We start from the raw sequence: 22,242 nt of genomic DNA, 5'->3' as shown, positions 1-22,242 counted from the left end.
AAAACGGGGATGACCTGTGCCTTTTTCCAATCCTTTGGAACGCTACACTCTTCTAGAGACCTACGATACACCGCTGCAAGAAGGGGGCCAAGTTCCTTCACATAGTCTGTGTAAAATCGAACTGGTATCCCATCAGGTCCAGCAGCCTTTCCACTTTTGAGTGATTTTAATTGTTTCTCTATCCCTCTGTCATCTATTTCGATATCTACCATTTTGACATCTGCGCGACAATCTAGAGAAGGAACTACAGAGCAGTCTTCCTCTGTGAAACAGCTTTGGAAAAAGACATTTAGTATTTCGGCCTTTAGACTGTCATCCTCTGTTTCAGTACCATTTTGGTCACAGAGTGTCTGGACATTTTGTTTTGATCCACCTACCGCTTTGACGTAAGACCAAAATTTCTTAGAATTTTCTGCCAAGTCAGTACATAGAACTTTACTTTTGAATTCATTGAACGCCTCTCGCATAGCCCTCCTCACATTACAATTCGCTTCGCATAATTTTTGTTTGTCTGCAAGGCTTTGGCTATGTTTATGTTTGCTGTGAAGTTCCCTTTGCTTCTGCAGCAGTTTTCTAATTCGGTTGTTGTACCACGGTGGCTCTTTTCAATCTCTTATGATCTTGCTTGGCACATACTCATCTAACACATACTGTACGATGGTTCTGAACTTTGTCCACTGTTGCTCAACACTATCTGTACTTGAGACAAAACTTTCGTGTTGGGCCATCAAGTATTCTGAAATCTGCTTTTTGTCACTTTTGCTAAACAGAAAAATCTTCCTACCTTTTTTAATATTTCTATTTACGACTGAAATCATTGATGCAGTAACCGCTTTATGATCGCTGATTCCCTGTTCTGTGTTAACTGTTTCAAATAGTTTGGGTCTGTTTGTCACCAGAAGGTCTAATATGTTATCGCCACGAGTTGGTTCTCTGTTTAACTGCTCAAGGTAGTTTTCAGAAAAAGCACTAAAAAAAATTTCACTGGATTCTTTGTCCCTGCCACCCGTTATGAACGTTTGAGTCTCCCAGTCTATATCTGGCAAATTAAAATCTCCACCCAGAACTATAACATGGTGGGCAAATCTACTCGAAATAATTTCCAAATTATCCTTCAGGTGCTCAGCCACAACAGCTGGAGAGCCAGGGGGCCTGTAGAGACATCCAATTACCATGTCTGAGCCTGCTTTAACCGTGACCTTCACCCAAATTATTTCACATTTCGGATCTCCGTCAATTTCCTTCGATACTATTGTATTTCTTATCGCTATAAACACGCCTCCCCCTTCACTGTCCAGCCTGTCTCTGCGGTATACATTCCAATATGAGTTTAGGATTTCATTATTGTTTACATCCGGTTTCAGCCAACTTCTGTCCCTAGTGAAATTAATTTCCACTATGATTGCAAGTACTTTCCTAAAATTCTATGGAATGTAATTTGATGAGTACGGAGTGAAACAGCACCGACACGTGTTTAACACACATGAAAATGTGAGACATTCCATGAGTGTATCAAAAATTAGTGAAGAACATAACATTGCCACAAGCAGAAGAAAAACCATAGGAATACAGATGCAGTAATTCTGTGGTTCCTTACACCACAACATTACATTAGATAACATGTATTGTATAGAAGACAGAAACACATTTCACACAATTAGAAAATTGTGCAGAAGGATAGAACCTGTAGCTACTATGTGCATTTTTAGTTGTTCCTATTTTCCATACACCACAAGTTAAATACAATTTACAAATACAAGATAAACACTTACAAAAAACTAATAGTACTAACTGGCCTAATATATTTACATATAGTTTGTACATAACTCTTACTGTATTTGCTGAGAGACATTGACTTGAAACAGTAGAATAATCCCGTTAGTACCAACTTCTGTTTTGCTCTTCAATTCATTAATGTACGTGTCTTCTTCACATCCCACTTTCATTTCTTTCACGGTTACAACAAGCATTTCTTAATGACATTTATACTGAAATACACCTTCCGATGCTGTGTAGTGGAGCATAATTTTATCAACCTACACAAAATAAGAGAGGAAAGGGAAAGGATGTCAGCTATACACTTTTCAAACAAACCATCCCATCATTTACCTTAATTGGTTGAGGGAAGCCACAGAAAACCTAAATCTGAAGAATCAGACAAGGGTGAATTGAATGTGGGTCAACCTTATCACCACTGTGCCAAGTGCTCAGTCCTGACAAACAACCATTCCATGATGCACGTACAGCACCATTCACTTGTTTGTTAAAGCTAATAGGTACTATTACGAAGGAGAATCTTTATTCAGCCATTCCTCATCTTCACAAGCATCTCTGTGAGCAAATGGAATCCAAAATCTAATCTAATCCATGCATCCACTGACCACCCAATTTTCCAGCATCTCTACCAAAAAGTCATTACCCAACATTTTTTATCTACATAGTGGTCTAACATCTGCTGTATTTCTACAACGAGGTCATTGGTCCCATCAGATTAGGTAAGGATGGGGAAGGAAGTCTGCCGTGCCTTTTCAAATAAACCATACCGGCATTTGCCTGAAACAATTTAGGCAAACCATGGGAAACCTAAATCAGGATGGTCAGATCCGAGTTTGAACCTTTGTCCTCCCGAATGCGAGTCCAGTGTACTAACCACTGTGCCATCTCACTCAATCTCACAGTTGTGTCAAATAGGTACAATAGTATTATTTCATTCTTTATACTTTCTATTATTACAACTGCTTCTCCCTATATTTATTGCAGTCCCTACTGATCATAACAGGGGCATCTAACAAAACTTTTGAAACAGTTTGATTTCTTAAAGGGCTGTTCGCATGCTACAAATGAACTTTACATGTTGCCTGGGCAGCACTTTCAGCATTTGACACACATCAATATTTTTGGTATTGATACATTAGCAGTTAGCTCACCTGTTACATTGAAATAGTTATACATTATTTTATATGAAATACAAAATGTTAGTTGAGAGAGGCCAACCTACAGCACTTACTGAGGACTAGGTCAGACTGGAATGTGATGGTTTGTCTGCAAGGTCATGAGCCTATGGATGTGAATGCAAAATGGTTATAGAGATCTGCAGCATACCTACCAGTCTGCATAGATTGGAAGATGAGAGTTTTATTTAGTTATAAGGAAAAACAATCTCTTCACACTTTGACTGCTAATGTTTTGCATTAAAAGCTTATATTTGATCCTATAATCAAAAGCATATGTCTTTATTGTTAAGCAATTGCCCACTGAGAACCAGATGTTTGTCTCTAATTTTCTTAATGATCGTCATTCATGGCAGCTGTTTATCAACAGCACAATTGGAGCACGGATGGTCTTCAGTACAGTTTGACTCTTACAGCTAGGCCTGAGAATAGGAAGCAAACTTTAAAGTTCAGTGAATAAATGTCATCATGTATCATAACTGAGTGTGAGAATCCTATGCCTCTTCTGCAATCCCATTGCTTTATCTTTTGCTGTAGTAACACATGATACAGATGTAAGCTGTTTGTGCACAAAATACGAACAATTGTGGACTGAGTTATTCCAGAGGTATTCACAATTTCTCTGGTACTAATATGTGGATTACAAGCAACAGCTACAGAAAAAATTATTTCAACTGCTGTACTCTTGGCAGGCTTGCCTATTTTCCTACGAGTAGTACTCCAGCACCTTTCCAATAATAATAATGTTTGCACATTCACTGACCTGTCACACTTTCCACACATCATCTGTCAGGATATCTTTGTGTTTACAGCTCAGCTGTTTTCTTCACATGCCTTCTGCATTCTCCACAACAAGTAAAGTATCTAGTTTGTCTTGGTTCTTGAAACAAATTTAATTTTTAAAACTATCAGCACTTGAACAATGCAGAACGTATGCTACATTTCCTCTGTGCCCATTTTATACCAGTAATGCAGTGGTCCAACACACTGTTTGTTCTTTATCTCATGTGACAAGTTTCATTATTTGGATATGAAATAATGAAGTTCTACATAAGACAGCAATCAGTTTCATGTTCCAAACAGATAAATCTTAAGTTCTAAATATTGTCATTTCTTCATAACTACCAATCAGATTTTGAACAGTGAAATGTCATTAAATTCATCTCCTTTAAAGTTACGATACTAGCAGCAAAAATTATAGTAATTTCATTTGAAAATGTGAGGTTGATACTAATAAACCTGTAGTTAATATAGTTATGGAAAATAAGTATAAGTCATTTCGTGAGACAGTCTCTCAATTGTTATGGGTGAACACAAAATTATGAAATATTTTAGATGAACAGTTTAGCTGAATCACCCTACAGTTGGGCCAACTTTCCATTTAGCCACCTGTAACTTTCAACAAGATGTGCAAAATCTAAATGAGACAACAGAGATTGTGTTGCTGTAAAATAGTGATGTCCATACAAGTTCACTTTGAGTAGTTGTTATAAAAAGAGGTTTCTACTACCAAAGTGTATTCGAAAAAATAACGGGAATTTTGTAATTTAGTGTGTTATAGTTTCCAATTTGTTGTGTAGGTAAATGTGTCAGAAAATTATCTGTACAGTGTTAGTCATATCAGATATTTAGTTTGTAGTCAACTGTCCAAAAGGTGTTTTGCTAGCATCAGAGATTGCTGACTTTGTATAAAAATTGATCAGAAAACCCCTATTACATTCATTATAAAAACAGAATAGAGTGCAGTACAGTTTTAGAAATGACAGTATTGTGAAAAGGATAAATTGCTGATCACCACATGGCGGAGATGCTTAATTTCAGACAGGCACAACAAACAGACTGTCAAACATGTAAGTTTTACAGCCAAAAAGGCCTTCATCAGAATTCAGACAAACACACACACACACACACACACACACACACACACACACACACACACACACACACACACACACACGTAACAGAAGTCATACACACATCACCACAGTGTCTGGCTGCCTATGTCAGATTGTGAGCACCAGCGTGTGATGGAAGAAGCACTCTAGATGGTGGGACTAAGAAGAGGGTTGGGGTGGGAAGGAAGAGGAATAGCTGTATATGGATGGGAGATGGAAAAGTGCTGCTTGTGGGAGCATACAGGGACAAGATGCAGAGAGAATAGAGCAACCAGGTGCAGTCAGGAAGCTAAATGGAGGGCAGGGTTGGGGTGACAGCAGCAGAAAAGGAGAGAGGTAAAAAGACTGTGGATGTGTTGGTAGAACACAGGGGTGTGTAGTGTTGGAGTGGGAACAGGGAAGAGGATAAGTTGATGTATGATCCACATGACACAGGTTTTGAAGCAGTCACTGAAATGAATAACATCGTGGTGGGCAGTGTGCTCAGCAACTGGGTGGTTCAGCTGTTTCTTGGCTTCAGTTTGTCGGTGGCCATTCATGCAGACAGACAGCTTAGTGGTTGTCATGTCAACATAGAATTAAGCACAGTGGTTGCAGCTTAGCTTGTAGCTCACATGACTGGTTTTACAGGTGTAACCCTGCCTTATGGGATAAATGACACTTGTGACCGGACAGGAGTAGGTGTTGATGGTAGGATATACGAGACGAGCCTTGCATCTAGGTCTATTGCATGAATACGAGCCATGAGGCAAGAGGTTGGGAGCGGGGGTTGTGTAGGGATGGACGAGGTTATTGTGTAGGTTCGGTGGGTGGTAGAACACCACTGTGGGAGGTGTGGGAATAATAGTGGGTAGGACATTTCTCACTTTGGTGCATAATGAGAGTTATCTGAAACCCTAGTGGCGAATATGATTCAGTTGCTCCATTCCTGGGTGGTACTGAGTCATGGGGCGAATGCTCCTCTGTAGCTGCATGGTGGAACTTTTGGAGGTGAGGGTGATGAGAAAGAAGGCATGGGAGATTGTTTCTGTATAGGGTTGAAATGGTAATTATAGTCTGTGAAGGCCTCAGTGAGACCCTTGTTATATTTTGAGACATACTGTTTGTCACTACAGATGCAAGAGCGACAAGTGTGTAAGTTTTATGGAAGGGACTTCTTGGTATGGAATGGGTGGCAGCTGTCAAAGTGAAGACATTGCTGTAGGTTGGTAGGCTAGTATGGACAAAGGTACTGATGCAGCCATCTCTAAGATGGGAACAACGTTCAGGAAGGTGGCTTGTTGGTTTGAGGGTCAGGTGAAGTGAATAGGAAAGGGTGTTCAGGTTTTCAAGGAATGTGAATAGAGTGTCCTTATCCTGGATCCAGATCACAAAGACATCATCAATGAATCTGAACCAGGTGAGGGATTTGGATGTCTGGGTATTTAGAAAGGATTCCTTTAGATAGCCCACAAATAGTGTGGCTTAGGTTAGTACCATGCGGGAACTTGTGACTCAGTACCACACAAACTGGAACAACTGAATCATATTTCCCAACACGGTTAAAACTACCTCTCGTCCTGCAATGAAATGAGGAGAGTCCAACCCACTATCCTTCCCAACCTTCCCACAATGGTATTCCATCGCTCACCAAACCGACAATATCCTCATCCATCCCTACACAACCCATGCTCCCAAACCCTTGCCTCGTGGCTCATATCCCCGCAACAGACCTAGATGCAAGACTTATCCCACAGATCCTTCCACCACCACCTACACCAGTCCTGTCACAAGCATCACCTATCCCATCAGAGGCAAGGCTGTCTGTGAAACCAGTCATGTGATTCACAAGATAAGTTGCAACCACTGCACTGCATTCTATGTAGGCATGACAACTAGCAAGCTGTCTGTCTGCATGAATGGCCACCAACAGATTGAAGCCAAGAAACATCTGGACCACCCAGTTGCTGAGAATACCTCTCAATGTTCATTTTAATGATTACTAAGAATGCTTCCACAATGTTCATCATTTTAATGATTGCTTCACAGCCTGTGCCATCTGGATCCTTCCCAACAACAGCAAATTTTCTGAAATGCACAGGTGGGAATTCTCCTTGCAATATATCCTACATTCCCATAACCTTTCTGGCTTCAACCTTCATTTGTCATTGTCCTGTATCCACCTATCCCCTTCCCTTTTCCCACTCCTGCACTAAAAAGACCACTGTTCCACCAACACACACTTTACATCTCTCCTTTCCTGCTGACATCCCCCCCCCCTCCCCCACGCCATTCCCAACCCTGCCCTCCGTCTAACCTCCCGACTGCACCTAGCTGCCCTACCCTCTCTCCTGCTTGCACCAGTATGCTCCCACAACCAGTACTTTACGTCCCCCACTCCTATATTGCTAATACTTACCCTCCCCGCCCTTCCCCCCGCCACCCACACAGCTACTACCATCATGTGTTGCTGCTCGCAGTCTGACCTTGGCAGCCAGAGACTGTGGCCATGTGTGTGAGAGTTGCATTCATATGTATGTGTGTTGTTTAATTCTGATGAAGACCTATTTGGCCAAAAGCATACTGTTTGACAGTCTTTTTACTGTACCTATCTGTGACTCAATGTTTCTGCTATATGGTGAGACACAATCCATCCTACGGTTCACAATATTGTCATTATCCCATCCTGAATTTTCCATTGTTTTTATTGTCTAATGCAGTACTATACTCCGTACCCATCTTCCACTCTCTTCTTGCCTGTGTTTCACTTGTCACCCCCAAAACCGCAATGCATGCTCTACCAATGAGCCACACTGTAACAACATCTTGTCCGTGCACAACAGATGGCTACAAGACTGCTCTGACTTGATGTAGCATCTCTTGTCCCACATTACTCCCGCCGATATCAGTAATCCTAGACCTTCAAACTGGTCACACTCCCTGCCTCAATCTCAAGATATTTTCGCATGTTATTCTTCATACCTTCCTGTGCCACGTGAACTTCTACTTCATCCCACCAACTCCTCCCCAACCCCCCATTCCTTCTCCTCTCTTATTCCAGTTTGCACATATTAGCTTCATGTAATCTAGTCACATCTGTTGACCCTCTTCTTCGCACTTATCTGACCAAGGACCTGCAATCCACAATACAATCTTTTTATGCGTTTTTTTTCTTTGATTTCACTATGTTTTCACATTAATTTCAGTTGTTTTTACCTTTTACTATAGGCCTTCTCCCTGTGGTTTCATCTTGTTTCCTCATCATTCATCTGTTTCTTCCCCCACCCCAACTCTGTGATTTGTCCAATGTATTTTGGTATTTTTTGCAGCTATGTCTACATTTTTTACATATTTTTTATGAATTTTTATCCTCCACAATGAACCCTTGCCCCTTCCATCTGCATCAATACAGAAAAGTTTCCGTATGTCTCGCCAGAACGAACTCTAAAATACTTTTCCTGTGTTGTTGCTAGGCTCATGGAATGCCCCCAAATGGCCTTACCACCTAATTACCCATCATCGGTTACAACCCCTCCCTTCATGATAATTGCCACATGTTCATATTCTGTAAGCCCTCAACCTTCACCAACATAGACTTGCAAAACCATGTCAATCAGGCCCAAACCATCTTGCAATACCTCCTCTCCATCCAAAAAATTCTCCTGCTATGCAATCTCAAATTCCTGGATTCCATATCACACAATGAAACTACTGCCCTCCACGAACGAGAACAGCATGTACATCATCACCCTCAAAAAACTCTCCAACCTGTTCACTTCCTACTCCTGTCTTGGACTACATTATCCACGACCTCTACAACAACCTCCAAACCTCCCCACTTCCTCCACAGCTGACAAACCCTGCCTCGCAGACCTACTATATTTACCCCATCCACAAAAACTCCCTCCCAACACCCCACAGAATCGAGAACCTAAGCAGACCGAAAAAAAGAGTCATAAACCTTTTCTCCAAAACACTTATCCCCACAGAAGTTTAAGTCCCTCTCTAAGGTCTCATCTTCTGCCCCACTCCCAAATTCAATCATACTGTATTGTGAAAGACCTTATCTCGTTTTCTCTGAAAGCCTTTTTTTTCTTTATTGTCCTTGGGGCTATTATATCATAGCCAGTAAGGCATGTCAATAATTAACAACATAATTAACACCACAACCTGATTCCAAAAGAGCCAATAATTGCAGGATATAATGATCACACACTTCACAAAATAAAACATCCCAGAGTGAACAATTTTGGCAGAACATAGCATTAGTGCTTTGTTTTAAAACCAGACATCAACATACAATTGATACTGCAGTTTAATTCGATGATTACAAATGATGGTAGCATCCTTCCGCAAGATACAATCAAACATCACAACCAAGTTGATACTGGTGCTTTTGTTTTTCTTTACCTCTGTGATTTCACTTACTAGTTTTTGCAAAACTAATGTACCCTATCAGAGTCTTTTAAACTGATCATTCCACAGGCCAATTCTTAAAGGACTAATTAAATAAAATGACTTATCTTTTAAGGATACGGGGGTACTTATAAATGGTGGAAAAAACAGAATTTTTTTATGACTTTATTAAATTCTACAGTCTTTCCTGATTACATTGATACATACATTATAGGCTTTCAAATGAAAAATGACCTATATATACCAAGTTTTAAAGTTATGATCATGTCTGCTGCCCCGCCCCCTTTATTTCTGTTACAGAAACCAGTATTATTTTGAAAAGAACTGTGAACCTTCTGTTTCCAGTGTTTATACATATGATACATGGTATATGTTGGTAACAGTGCAGATTTCTAGTGTCTGTAAATGATTATCTTTGCCAGTATTTACTTTTGTTTAGGTGAAGCAGTTGTTCAGGTGTTACTGAATGTTTGTTGCCCAAGTGCTACAAATATTTGTGAAAGTACATATCCTTTAGTGTGCAAAAAATAAAAATTATTCCAAGCATCAAGGAATTCATTAAAGGAAATTCCGTGGTAACCAGTTCACACACAAAGTAAGCCACACTGTTGAAAGTAACCTATGTATCAGTTCTTCAAAGAAGAAACTCCTACGTGGCACATCTCCTGGTAATTCAAATTTTTGTGCTAAAATCAATGCTGTTTGTAGTGGATTTGTTGTTGTTGATGTGGGCATCTTATCTTCTTTGATAAAGAAAAGTGGCGAAATGTACACAGTGTGATTGTGTACGTTGTCTGGAAATAACTGAACAACAAAGTATAAGGAAGGGTTTAGCATCACAATTAGTTGTTCTGTGTAGATCCTGCAATAAATCTACCTCGAAAATGACTTCAAACATTGTGCATAATTCATTATGATGTGAATTTGAAGCTAGTGTATGCAATGTCTGCAATAGGACAAGGAAAAAAGGCTGCTCAAACGTTTTGTGGTTTGATGGACCTCCCTCCTCCTCCATCTCCTCCTAGTAGGTTCAACTAGTACATAAAAATACTTTTAGGTGCCTTGACATTTGTGTCTAAAGCATCTATGAAACATGCAGTAGAAGAAACTAAAAATATTAGTGAAACCAGGGACACTGCTGTTGCACTTGACGGGATATGGAAACATCAAGAAGAGCATTCCTTGAATGGTGTTGTGAGTGCTACTTCTCTGGAGAATAGAAAAGTAGTTGTTGTTGAGTGCTTATGTAAGTACTGCCACACCTGCTATGGTAGCACTGAAGGACATATTGAACATCATTGTTCTAAGAATTATGATGGTTAAGAAGAGGTATGGAGTGTGATGGAGCTCTAAATATACTTCAGAGGTCGGTGCCCATTTATAACGTTAGATATACGAAGTACCAACGTGATGGGGACTCTAATGCTTTCAATAAAATTAACAAGTTCAATGTTTATGGTAATACCTTGGTAACAGAATTGGAGTGTTGTGGACTTGTGCAAAAGAGGATGGGTGCTAGATTGAGGAAGCCACGAAGAGAAACGAAAGGAAAGTTGCTATTTAATGGAAAAGCTCCGTCTGGCCGAGGCAGATTTACAGAAACTGAAATAGACACCCTTCTGAGTTATTATGGACTGGCTATTAGACAAACTGCACCTCTGAATGATGTTACAGCAATGATAAAAGCTGTATGGGCCACCTACTTTCGTAAGTTGTCCACAGATGACCACCCTGCTCACAGACTTTGCCCTAAAGGAACAGATTCTTGGTATGGTTACCAAATAACACAAGAAAGTGGTCAAATATGCCATCATAAGCATTCTCTTCCCGTGCCTATTATGGATGAAATAAAACCAATTTTTAGAGACCAGAGTAACGCTGTTTTGCTTAGTAAATGTCTTCATGGGGGCACTCAGAATACAAATGAAAGTTTCAACCATTGCATATGTGAAAGATTACCCAAAAATGTTTTTGTAGGACTAAAAACAATTAAAGTTGGTTTACTAGATGCAGTGATATGTTTCAATGATGGAGTGATAGGAAGGTTGGAAGTACTGAGAAATTTAAGCATAAAATGTCACTCTAATATGGAAGATCAATTGCTTGCGTGTGACAGACAACGGGTGCATGAAACTGAAAGATTCGCTCTTCCAGTTAGCAAAGAAGCAAGAAGTGCTAAAAGTAATGCCAAGAGGAAGCTTGAAGATGAAAAGGATGAAGACTATTCTTCAGGAATGTTCTGAGGCACAGTTTAATTGGACTCATATCTTCATTCACAATTTCCCGCAAGTTGTATTTTTCAGAATTCAGGTGCAAATATTTCCTACAGTTTATAAAGCATTGCTCTAATTTTTCTCTGTAACTTGCAATAGTCCATACTCACAAAGTAGCCCTAACCTTTACTGCAAAATCGACTAAATTATAGAAAAAATAACATTTTTATTAAGAAAAAATTATGAATATTAAAATGTAAGATGTGATTTTTTTTATCTTTATAATATACGTAATAGGTAGAATTAAATTAGTTTAGTGCCTCAGCAATTATGTCATTAACATCTGGTACGAATCTGGTCTCTTACAAATGCGTAACATTGGATTAAATGGTACCTCAAATTTGAGGATGCATTTAGGGGGGAAAAAATTGCATCAATTTCTTTGTAATTTTTTTAATAACCCTAATCAGGTTCGAAAATGTCCAAAATACTTCTAATTTGTTTAGAAAGAGTGCTGTATTATCTGATATTCACAAAAAATCTGTAAAACCTATACATTATAAACAGTGCCTGAAAGAAATAGGTGCTGATATTTACATAATACTGAGCCAGAAAAGTAGCCTGTATCCTTAACAGTATATCAAAAATCAGTTAAATGCTGTTTTAAAATACAAAGTGAATGCAAAAAAGTTAACACTCTCTGTACCAAAGACAGGAAAAAATCTTATTCTGTGTATTTGATATCTAAATCTGTGCAGTCACCTGAGGCAATTCTCGCTTCTCTCTCACCAATGCCACAGTTACCAGGGAAATTATTACTGTCCATCTGAGACAAATCAGTGAGAAACATCTCTATAGTGGTGTCATCCCATCCCTCTTCTGGCCATTTTCTCTGTAAGCAGAACACAAAAATCAATTTTCAGCAGTAGAGACAGAAGACCAAAACATTTTTCCACTACTGCTAGTATGTTGGTAATGCATTTCACATAAGCAATCAGAGGGCAATTTTAGGTATCAACGGGAGGTCACAGATCAATCAATATTATCAATGCCGGACATAAAGTAAAACTTGTGGTTGGGGTTAGGTTGGGACCTACAAGTTTAGCTTACTTTCACCAACACAACACAGGCCTTTTGTTATTCTGTCACTGGCAACATAAAACTAGATGTCAATCCACCATCTTGCTTCCGAACACCCGGTGAGAGCCACCTATGTCTAATTTAGATTAAAATAATTTTGTGATTGTCATTTGGCCAGTCACTAGCCAACCTTAGTTTTTTTTCTCAAGAGCCACATGCTCAATGTGTTGCTCGTTTAGTTGCCACAAGTGGAGCCTCATCAAGTATGGCTGGCAGCATGTTCGAAGCTTTGCCTTCCCACCCCCGCCCCTCCACCAACTGAACCACTGCAATCTGTCAATCAAAAAGTTATTTTATTCAAGCCATAAACATGGTAGAAATTGTTCTCAGCACCACCACAGCATCTACCAATCATGTAGATTTTTATGAATTTAAATAGCAGGACTAAAAAAAAATTAGAGATAATGTGTCCACAGCATTATACCGCTAATTAAAATATTATTTATATAGTATATAAATATTCAGTACATTAATACAGAGAAAAAAAATTAGTTTACAAAAATTATTTTTCATATTTACTGAAAGATAGTAAGCATATCAGTTTACTGTGGAAATAGCACGAGACTGAGCAGGCAGAACTTCAGAATATAACTTACAAAAGTATAGTCCCGCCAGTAAAAGAGAAATACAGATTAGACATTAATCAAGGGAGATGAATTCTCTGCTAGTCACATGCTGAGTTAGATTCAAGTAAATTTTCATACGAACACTCGCTTTAATGAATACTATAGTTCTATTATTATTTGATGCAACAGCGACGTCTTCACTGAAATATTTATGCTAAGCAGGGTGCGAGAAAGTTGACAACTGGTTTTTGTGGGGAAATGTTATTTGCATTGCTACTGACCTGCAAGAAAATATTTGTCACCACAAATGTAGTTTTCTTGAATATAAATATAGCATATAATTGCTGTGTCATATAATCTTATTTTTAATTTGATAATAAACTACAGGAGATTATTAAAATTATGTTGGGGACGAAAAAACATTCACTAATGTATTCACAAAAGTTGTCACTCCTTCAGTTCGTACTGCAGAACGGAAATCATGCTACTAAAGAACTTCCTTATACCATAAAGTGCTTTCATTATTGTAAATCAATGAATATTTGCTGCTCCTCTCACTTTTAATTTATTTACCTTTCTTATCATCCTCCTTCCTCTATTTTGCCAATTTATTTAAAATAATTTGGTAGTGTTATTGTATAGTTTTGTATATGTTTGTTATAGGTTAACAGACTGATTCAATATGTCTGTCAGGAATTTAAAGAATTGGATGTTTACAATCAGCTGAAAATTTATTATTATTTTCTACCAGTATCAGTCACAGCAACCATCTTCACGGGAACACTATAACAACAAAAGCAAATGGACAATGTACACACAAGATAAAGCAAGTAAGCTGTCAGGTTGATCACTGTTATAAGTGGAAGTACTTAAGATACTTATCAAAAAGCTGTGCATTACAAAGAAAATTGAATTGCCTAGCCATCAAATGCACAGATCTTTTAGTACTTCTGCATATTTTCCTTGATAAAGTTGACAACTTATGCTTTTTATCCTGTGTGTACATTGTTATTCTTATCCAACAAAAATAAGTGAACATAGTGACAGAGTTAGTTGTTTACACTACTATAGCAACAACCAATCATTGCACTAGTTGGATTACACTCTCTGCTATGTGCACTGCTGCCATACCGCTCAATTACCTCAGCAGCAGAAAATTGTGCTGTATCACTTAATTGTTGTGATCTACTCTTTGTTTTGCTTCTCTATGTGGTATGTTTCTTTAACAGAATGAGTGACACAAACAGTGAAATTGCTTACGAAAGTGATAAGATCAGAGGGATCCTGCAAAGTGAACTGAAGACTGCATGTTAATAGGGAACATGTGAACATATTCAGTACGGAACTGCACAGCTAGTGCTACCGGAGCCATGTTGTGCTTGCGCATAAAAGTGAACTGACAACATGCCCATCTTTCATGCTTAACTGGCAATCATTTTTTTATTCTAATCCATGTATAGTCTTTCAGTGACAATAGTTGCTATGACTGAAACTAGAAGAAAATAATTAATAAATCTGTATAGCTGATGGTGAACATGTAATTCTTCAAATACACAATCATGTCCTATGAATATACTCATTTCTATGTAGCAATTTGCATTTACTAAAAGGAGGTATATTGTTAATGTTATGGCTAGGTGTTAACAATGATAGCATGTTGTAAGCAAAATAATAAACCATTGGGTTAAGGCTACACATTCACAAGTACTACACAGCATACAAAGCCATACTTACTGGCCATTTTAATTATTCACTTTCCTGTAACAAAGCTAAGCTGAAAGATCTATCCACGAGAAATACATTTAATTGAACAAAATAGTGTCAACTTATTTATGTGGACGTGCTTCTAGCTTCTCTCTAATTTAATCATACAAATTTACAAAACATTAAAACTACGTTAATTTAAAACTGCAAAAACAAAAACAAATAAAACAAAAAGTGTGATGATAATGTTTTGCTAAGTGGCATTGGATCTTTGTGTCATCCCACATAGCCTAATAAAGTAAAGCTACTGACACTTCTGGCAACCGATTATGTTGAACTTCTTCAACGGAAAAACTTCCCACTAACAAGGAGGAACACCATCCCTACAGAGGGTACACTTACTTAGTGATCAATGCACTGTATTTGTTTTACAATGAAGTGGATTGCATAAGCCTTACAAAGCTTACATTAGCCAGAGAAGTGCATGTTCCAGTTTTGAACTCTGCTAAATGTGCAAAAAATGAATCGACAGTTCCCAAGAAATTGTACATACTGGTTGTCAGTGGGATGTAAACACTTGGAATGTTGACCAATCCCGCACACAAATGTACAACAACCATTTACATTTATAACAAACGCTTCTTAAAACACAGGTAGTAAGTAATATTACCCTATGGCGATATGAAAACTACAGAGTATCGTGTTAACGCCAAATTTTATCAACACGCTAAACAAACACAAATTCACACCCCTAATACACGTAGACATTAATAGTGCTTATCAAGTTTCAACAGACTGCGGATGACAGTGGGTATATTTATGGGCTATTCGTATTTCAAGATGTGATGGTAAAACTTTCTCGGGCCTACCTGTTCAATGAGTTGTCTGACGAGGCTCTCTCTCGTTTTCTTTGCTGCTGCCGCTTGTTGTAAATAAGTCGCCGGAATTAGCCGTTCAGCTAATGTAAAACTGTGACTATTCATATTTTCACAAAATCGGAGTCGGCTGGAGAGCTTTGCGGTGCTAATTTGTAACTGCCATTCCTAATAAACAGTGCGTCACATGAGGTATGATGTTGATATAGAAATGAAAACAGGTGTCATAGATGGCGAGCACTATCAGACAAATGAAGAGAATACCCCCAAGTACAAATACTAATTCAACATGAACATTAATTCAAGAATGCACTGTTATATTAAAACAATCGGGGAACGTATTAACGATGCACTTGACACGTAAACTGCAAAACTCGTAACTACAAATTTTTAACACTTTCCAGCATTTCGCCTGCGTTTCTATGAAATATTTTTGACTTTTGTTTCAAAACAATCCCAAGTGCTCACTGAAAATACTGAAATAGCATAAAATTTGCAGAAACCACGTACCAAAACCTCAACACCCTTCCTTCGTTGCTTTCTTTCCCTTGACACATGCGCGCTAGGTATTTCGTCTGTTCACGGTTTTAGTAGCAGTGTTACTCAACAGATGCCGCTAATTGTAGATTAGTAGTAGACTCTATACAGGCGCTCTAATTACAAGGTATTCACAATTAGGAATGTGTCCAGTAGCTCATACACGAATACATCAAAACAAATACCAAAAACGGCATTTAATAATCTCGTATTCATTAACTCAAAGCGTACTATAGCGCTCGAGGAAAGACTATGTAAACCACCGGCGAAATAAGAATGCTTGTAATATTTCAATTCTTTTCGGCTGTAAACGTAATTGCAGTTTGGGGCGTGAGTCGGATCAAGTCCTCTTACATTAAGGCCCATCCACACGCAACGATCTGTCTGCGCAGACAGATCGTTGCATGTCGACAGAAGATTTGCACCAAACTGAGACGTGTGCAAACCTGGAAGTTGGAGTTGGAGGTTTGCGCGAAACCTCTCAAATCTGTGGGTTCAAACCACATCTGCGCAGACAAGTTGGAACGTGTGGACAGGAGATCGCCGCAAATCTGGCGCGAAACAGCTTTTTGATCAGTCTAGTGTTTGTATTTGTGCGCACAGGTCATTAAAATGGTTGATACTCGTCAGCGTTCTCGAGACTTTGTAAGTGAATTCATTGAAGTGCATAGAAACCACCCATGTTAGTGGAAGATTAAAAGTAAAGAATATAGTGACCGAGACAAAAAGACAGCAGCATACAATGCTCTAATTGAAAAAATGCGGGCAGTGGACGCCTCGGCAAACAGAGAAACTGGCGAAATTATTTGCGGATGGATGTCTAAACTTATAATTATCTCTTAAAGCTTGTAACCCCTCATATTATGAGAAAAAATACTTGTATGACAAGGGCAATTTCTCCTCATGAACGGCTGGCGGTAACATTAAGATTCCTAGCAACAGGAAGGAGCTACAAGGATTTGGAATTTTCAACTGCAATATCGAAACAAGCGTCGATTAAAATAATACCCAACATATGTTAAGCTATTTACGCTGTCCTGAAGGATGAGTTCAGGAAGGCAAGTCAAGTAAATTAAGTCTGTCAGCGAACTATTTACCGAAAAGAGTTATCCAAAGTTGAGAAATCTATAAATCTGGTGTAAGAGTAGATCAAGTATACCAGCCAACGTTATGGTATTTTGATCTGCTTGGCTTTCTTAGTGATCAAGAAACGCCAAGACCAAGCAGGAGTACAATCGAAGATGAAATTGGAGCGTCAATGTGCCAGTAAATGGAACACGAGGTAATGTAAAACAAAACAGGTTCGCCCTGCAACTCTCGAAGTAAATTTTCGTGAGAAAACTGCTTTCGCTTTAGCAGCCACTGTCTACACCATTTTGACCGCTTTCTGTTTCCTGCAGTTGGTCTGAATGTTTTTTGCAACACAAGTTGCGAACACAGACCTCAACAGAACTTCCTCTGTTTCTGTATTTCAAAATAACTGAATTAAATTTTTGACGTTTACGGGGAGCATAGTCGCCTGCCACGGATATTTCTTTTCTACCCCGACAGATGGCGGGCGAGTAGCAGATTGGGGTTTGTGTCGTGTGAACACACCACATTTGCTGTGATCTTTTGCATGCACGGACATCTGCGCCGACGTCTGCGCAGACAGATCGTTGCGTGTGGACCGGGCTTTAGGATGGAGTAATAAACATGCTCCGGCAAGCAAATATCCGCAGAAGTTCCAGGTACACGTCTCTGGAAAAAATATTGACGAAACAGTAATTCAGACCAATGACAACATTTTGAATACCGCTAAGTAAGTATTAAAACTAATAGAAAACGCTAATAAAGCAGAAAATTTTTGTCTCAGTCCAAACTAGCATTTAAATGTTAATGAGAGTGCTGATATCGATGTCATTAGCGCAGTCATTGGAAAGAAAGCGACTGAGATTTCCCTTGAAATTGTTGAAGGATCCATTCCAGATTTCGTCCGAAATAACTCAAACAAGCCACAGAGACCTTTTTTAAGTACATATGGTGGCCAGAAAGAGATTTTAATACCGAAACTGCTACAACTACTCCACCTCACTTGCATTGTTAGCAAAGATCCGTATCGGAATTAAAGAAAACTTAAGAACTATTCGCGTCAATACCTTTTACAACAGATTCGTCTGTATCGATCGCTGATGGCAAGCAAACTGAAGAAATAACCTATGCCTACCTCCGTTCGATAACAAGAGCCAAGATAATGAAAAAAGTGCGTAAAACCTTATGTTTGGGATCAAACGCCTCATTGATATACAATGGAAACTTTTTCCTCACTGGAAATTTTAAGAGGGCTTAATTAGCACGGCTAGCTGATACAGTATGTTAACTGTAATTGCCCGATCACCTGTGGGTTTGTAGAGAGCGGAGTAAGCAAGCTCACCAAAGCTATCGATAAGGGCTGAGGAGCTGCGGTGGGAGGGGGTAACAAGCCATGCCTGCCTCGCGCTGTGGAGGCACCTCTTGCATTACGCACGGAGGTCAAAATCATTGTTTTTCGTAACAATAGCAACCAACGTTAGCTGTAAGCAAAAACAAATTATCACATAAGGTTTTCAGGAAAATAGTTTTGACGTTGACGTTGGTGAGGGGAATCGTTTTGTCCTCTGCTAACGGCAGGAGTTAACCTTTTATCGTCGCGTTCACTCAATTTATAGTAGTGGGTTTCGCGCTTTTTTTCTTATTAATATTTATTTATTATTTGCTTTGTTTCCGTGACAAATTGCAAATGTTCCGTGATGACTTGAATATTTTTTTCCATTGAGTATTCTTCTTTAAGAGAGGCCAGATATCTGAAAGAGAAAAATAATTCAGATTTTACAATGCCAGAACAGAGCTTCTACATTTTGCATAAATGAGAACATCAATTGATGAAGCATTTTTTTACATAACCCTTTATAAAATGAAAAAAAAATCACCTCTATCCCAAGGGGAAAAATGACATCATTTTCTAAGTAGGAAAAAAAACATTATAACAAGGTAAACAGGCCCTGTGTACTCCCTCATATATATATTGTACTTACATATTTTTATTGGCAATTAAATGTCGATTTTGAAATGTTTCACTTCTCAGCAATTTACCACATAAAACTGATGAAGAATATCTGCTATTAAATTTGCTTTGGTCATAATAAACTTTATCTTGTTAGTTCCTCAATTCTGATACTACACTCTGACTTTTAGTTTTATAGGTTATATCTCATAACCTCACTTTCACCATTCAGTACTGAGCTAAGTAAATTGACATAATTTTGATGCCCATCTAGTGTGAATCCTCCACCAATTGATGATGACATGACATGAGAGTCTGTTCCAGTCTGTTGATACGTAGTGTGAATCGACCTTTCTTCCAAGTCAGGACTAGAGCTGATCGGCAAATTTACAGTTAACATATTGTTCATATTGTTGAAATCTCTGCATATTGTTGTGGCCATTACATTGGAAGTTTCGGGAACATATACAAGAAATATTATTTAACCATCACTGGCTGTTCTACAAGATCAAATGAATCCCAATTTGCCTACAAGATTGAACTTAAAGTTTCTCCTGTTAAAACTTAATCTTCTTTTTACCGATGACTATCGAGTCAATGTACTTTCTAGTTCTTTGATTATTGAAGGCATCAAAATGTTTCATACATATACAGTGAAAGAATGAGGCCATAAAGCTAGCATCATTTTGACTCTATAGTTCAGGCAACTTTTAATCATTATTTGTTACATAAAAACTAAACTTCAGCTTTAGAGTTTATGATCCTCATTCCATTTTGTATTGGGCTGACGACCAGTGGTAATCAACCTGTAATAATTTTTGCAAACAGAATGCGTTAATAAAGTTAATAACATCATTCCCAGTTTATACCAGTCACCCCATTATTACCACAAGACAAAAAATCTCTTCAAGTGACAATATAAGATGAGCTCAGCAACACTGTTGAGTAACAATGACTTGTTTGACTGAGGAGAAATCACATATCCTCCAATGGCACTTGTCTCAAACGTTTTATAATCTTACGAATTCATTGTTTCTGAAGAGAGACTGTGGCACAAATACCAAATCAGCCAACCAAGCTAATCGATAATAATAAATGGACACAAGATGAATTGCATTTCATTGAAACATAATGTGCCGAGGAAGAGGGGAAGCAGTTTGGAGGGAGCTGGGAGTTTTTATCTGTTCTGTGCATCGATGCTATATTCCTGTGTCGATCCACTTTAAATCTACACTTCCTCTTCTAGTACATCGTCAGATTGCAGTTCCTCTTTTCCTCCAGCCGTTCTCCCAAATGACATTCGGATAGCAGGTTTCCAATTTATATCTATACTGGTCTACAACTTATAATATTTAGAATGTCGAAGTTATCAGCCACAACTATATTTCTGAAGATAAGATAACGAGAATAATCTAGCCATCAATGAGGAACAGGAGTTACATGTACCTTATTTCTTGAAATTAGGGTACTAATGCTCCAAAAACATTTCCTTTCTGCTTATGTTTGAGTTGCATGGGTGAATGCAGTTTCTTGTTTGGGTTTGAACAGGAGTCCTCATGTAAGCAGTATCTAGTGTGTGACAAAAATTGTACTAAAATTCAATGAGACTGACTAGGAGGAAATATCTCTTTGCCAATATTTGAAGATAGGGCCCAGAGACATTTTCTGAACAAAACTTAATTAAAAGGACTACAAATAAAAGTATGGTACAGCAAAACCTTTTGGGTGAATGGTTGTGATATCACAGACAAATTGTACTCTTTTCCACATTTCTTGTTTGTATGAGGAGAAGTCGAAAACCAAAGGGACTTTTGCGATTTCACGTCATAGGACTTGATGACTCTGCTAGTATTGAGGGCTGAAATATCGTCGTCTGCAAGAGTTCTATTCAACATGTCATTCTTATTCCCACATTAGTCGCCATATTGTGGGAGACCGCGAAACATGGCACCTAGATTGTCGATCTACACCAAGGAGGAAATGAGGGCAATGATTCGCTTTTTGTTTGCAGAAGGTGTTAAACCTGCGGAAAATATTCGTCGAATGCATCCGCAGTTTGGTGACAGCTGTTTATTGTGAAGCAATATCTATGAATGGATAGAGAGCTTCTAACAGGGAAGAACTTCTCTATGTGCTGAGGAAAGATAAGGAAGGTGATCGACGTCAACAAGTGAAAGTCATTGAGCGTATGACAATGGGAAACAGATGGGTCATATTGGACGAAATCGCCAATACTTTTACATATCAGTCATGGTTCAGCGTATTTCATCTTACATAAGAGGATAAATTTTCAGGAAGTGTGTGCAAGGAGGGTACCGAAAGAATTATCAGTGTAGCATAAAGTGCAAAATATGGACATCTGTCGTAAACATTTGGCCCATTACCATCACAAGGGAGATGAATTTTTACAGCAATTCATTACTGTGAACAAAACGTGGGTGCATCATCAAGAATCAGAAAATAAGATTGTGAGCAAGGTCTGGAAACGTCCATGATCACCAGAAGTGAAGAAATTGAAACATCAACCATCAGCTGGTAAGATTTGTGCTAACACTATTCTGAACACATGGAAGGTGTGGTAACCCTTCATTTCACCACAAGAGACGAAAATGTGAACAGTGGGCACTATTGTGATGTGTTGTAAAATAAACTGAAACCTGCAATTAGAACCAAACGTCGCAAAAAACTGCGAGATGGTGTCATCCTGGAGCAAGATGAAGCTGGCCAATTACTGCCGAATGGACGGCCGAAACAGTAAAGGAGTTATGATTTGAATTGCTGGAACACCCGCCATAAAGTCCACACCTGGTTCCAAGCGAATTCCATATATTAAAGGAAGCGCTCAGGGGAAGACGATTTGCAGCAACCAAAAAACTTTTTTCCGATGGAATCAAAAAACTTGTGGAACGGTGGACAAAATGAATTGAAGTGGAGGGAGGTTAGG

General features: G+C 38.6%; 1 protein-coding gene across 2 annotated transcripts in view; it reads right to left on the bottom strand.

The window, feature by feature from the left end:
* The window catches only part of LOC126354292 (O-phosphoseryl-tRNA(Sec) selenium transferase), an 86,028-nt gene extending 69,394 nt beyond the window's left edge, over positions 1-16,634 (bottom strand). Inside the window, exons 1-3 of one of the 2 annotated variants that reach the window (XM_050003838.1) lie at positions 16,250-16,630; positions 15,734-15,907; positions 12,217-12,346 (exon numbers count right to left, since the gene is read on the bottom strand). In XM_050003838.1, coding sequence (XP_049859795.1) covers positions 12,217-12,346; positions 15,734-15,847 — 244 coding nt within the window. In that variant the 5' untranslated portion in view covers positions 15,848-15,907; positions 16,250-16,630. Of the gene's footprint in view, positions 1-12,216; positions 12,347-15,733; positions 15,908-16,249 lie in introns of both variants that reach the window. The other variant, XM_050003839.1, reaches the window with a different exon arrangement.
* Positions 16,635-22,242: the final 5,608 nt, after the last annotated feature.

This window comes from Schistocerca gregaria, chromosome 3 (assembly GCF_023897955.1).
Source record: "Schistocerca gregaria isolate iqSchGreg1 chromosome 3, iqSchGreg1.2, whole genome shotgun sequence".
Taxonomy (NCBI): domain Eukaryota; kingdom Metazoa; phylum Arthropoda; class Insecta; order Orthoptera; family Acrididae; genus Schistocerca; species Schistocerca gregaria.
The sequence above is the reverse complement of the archived record's forward strand: the minus strand, read 5'-3'. Positions and strand labels throughout refer to the sequence as shown.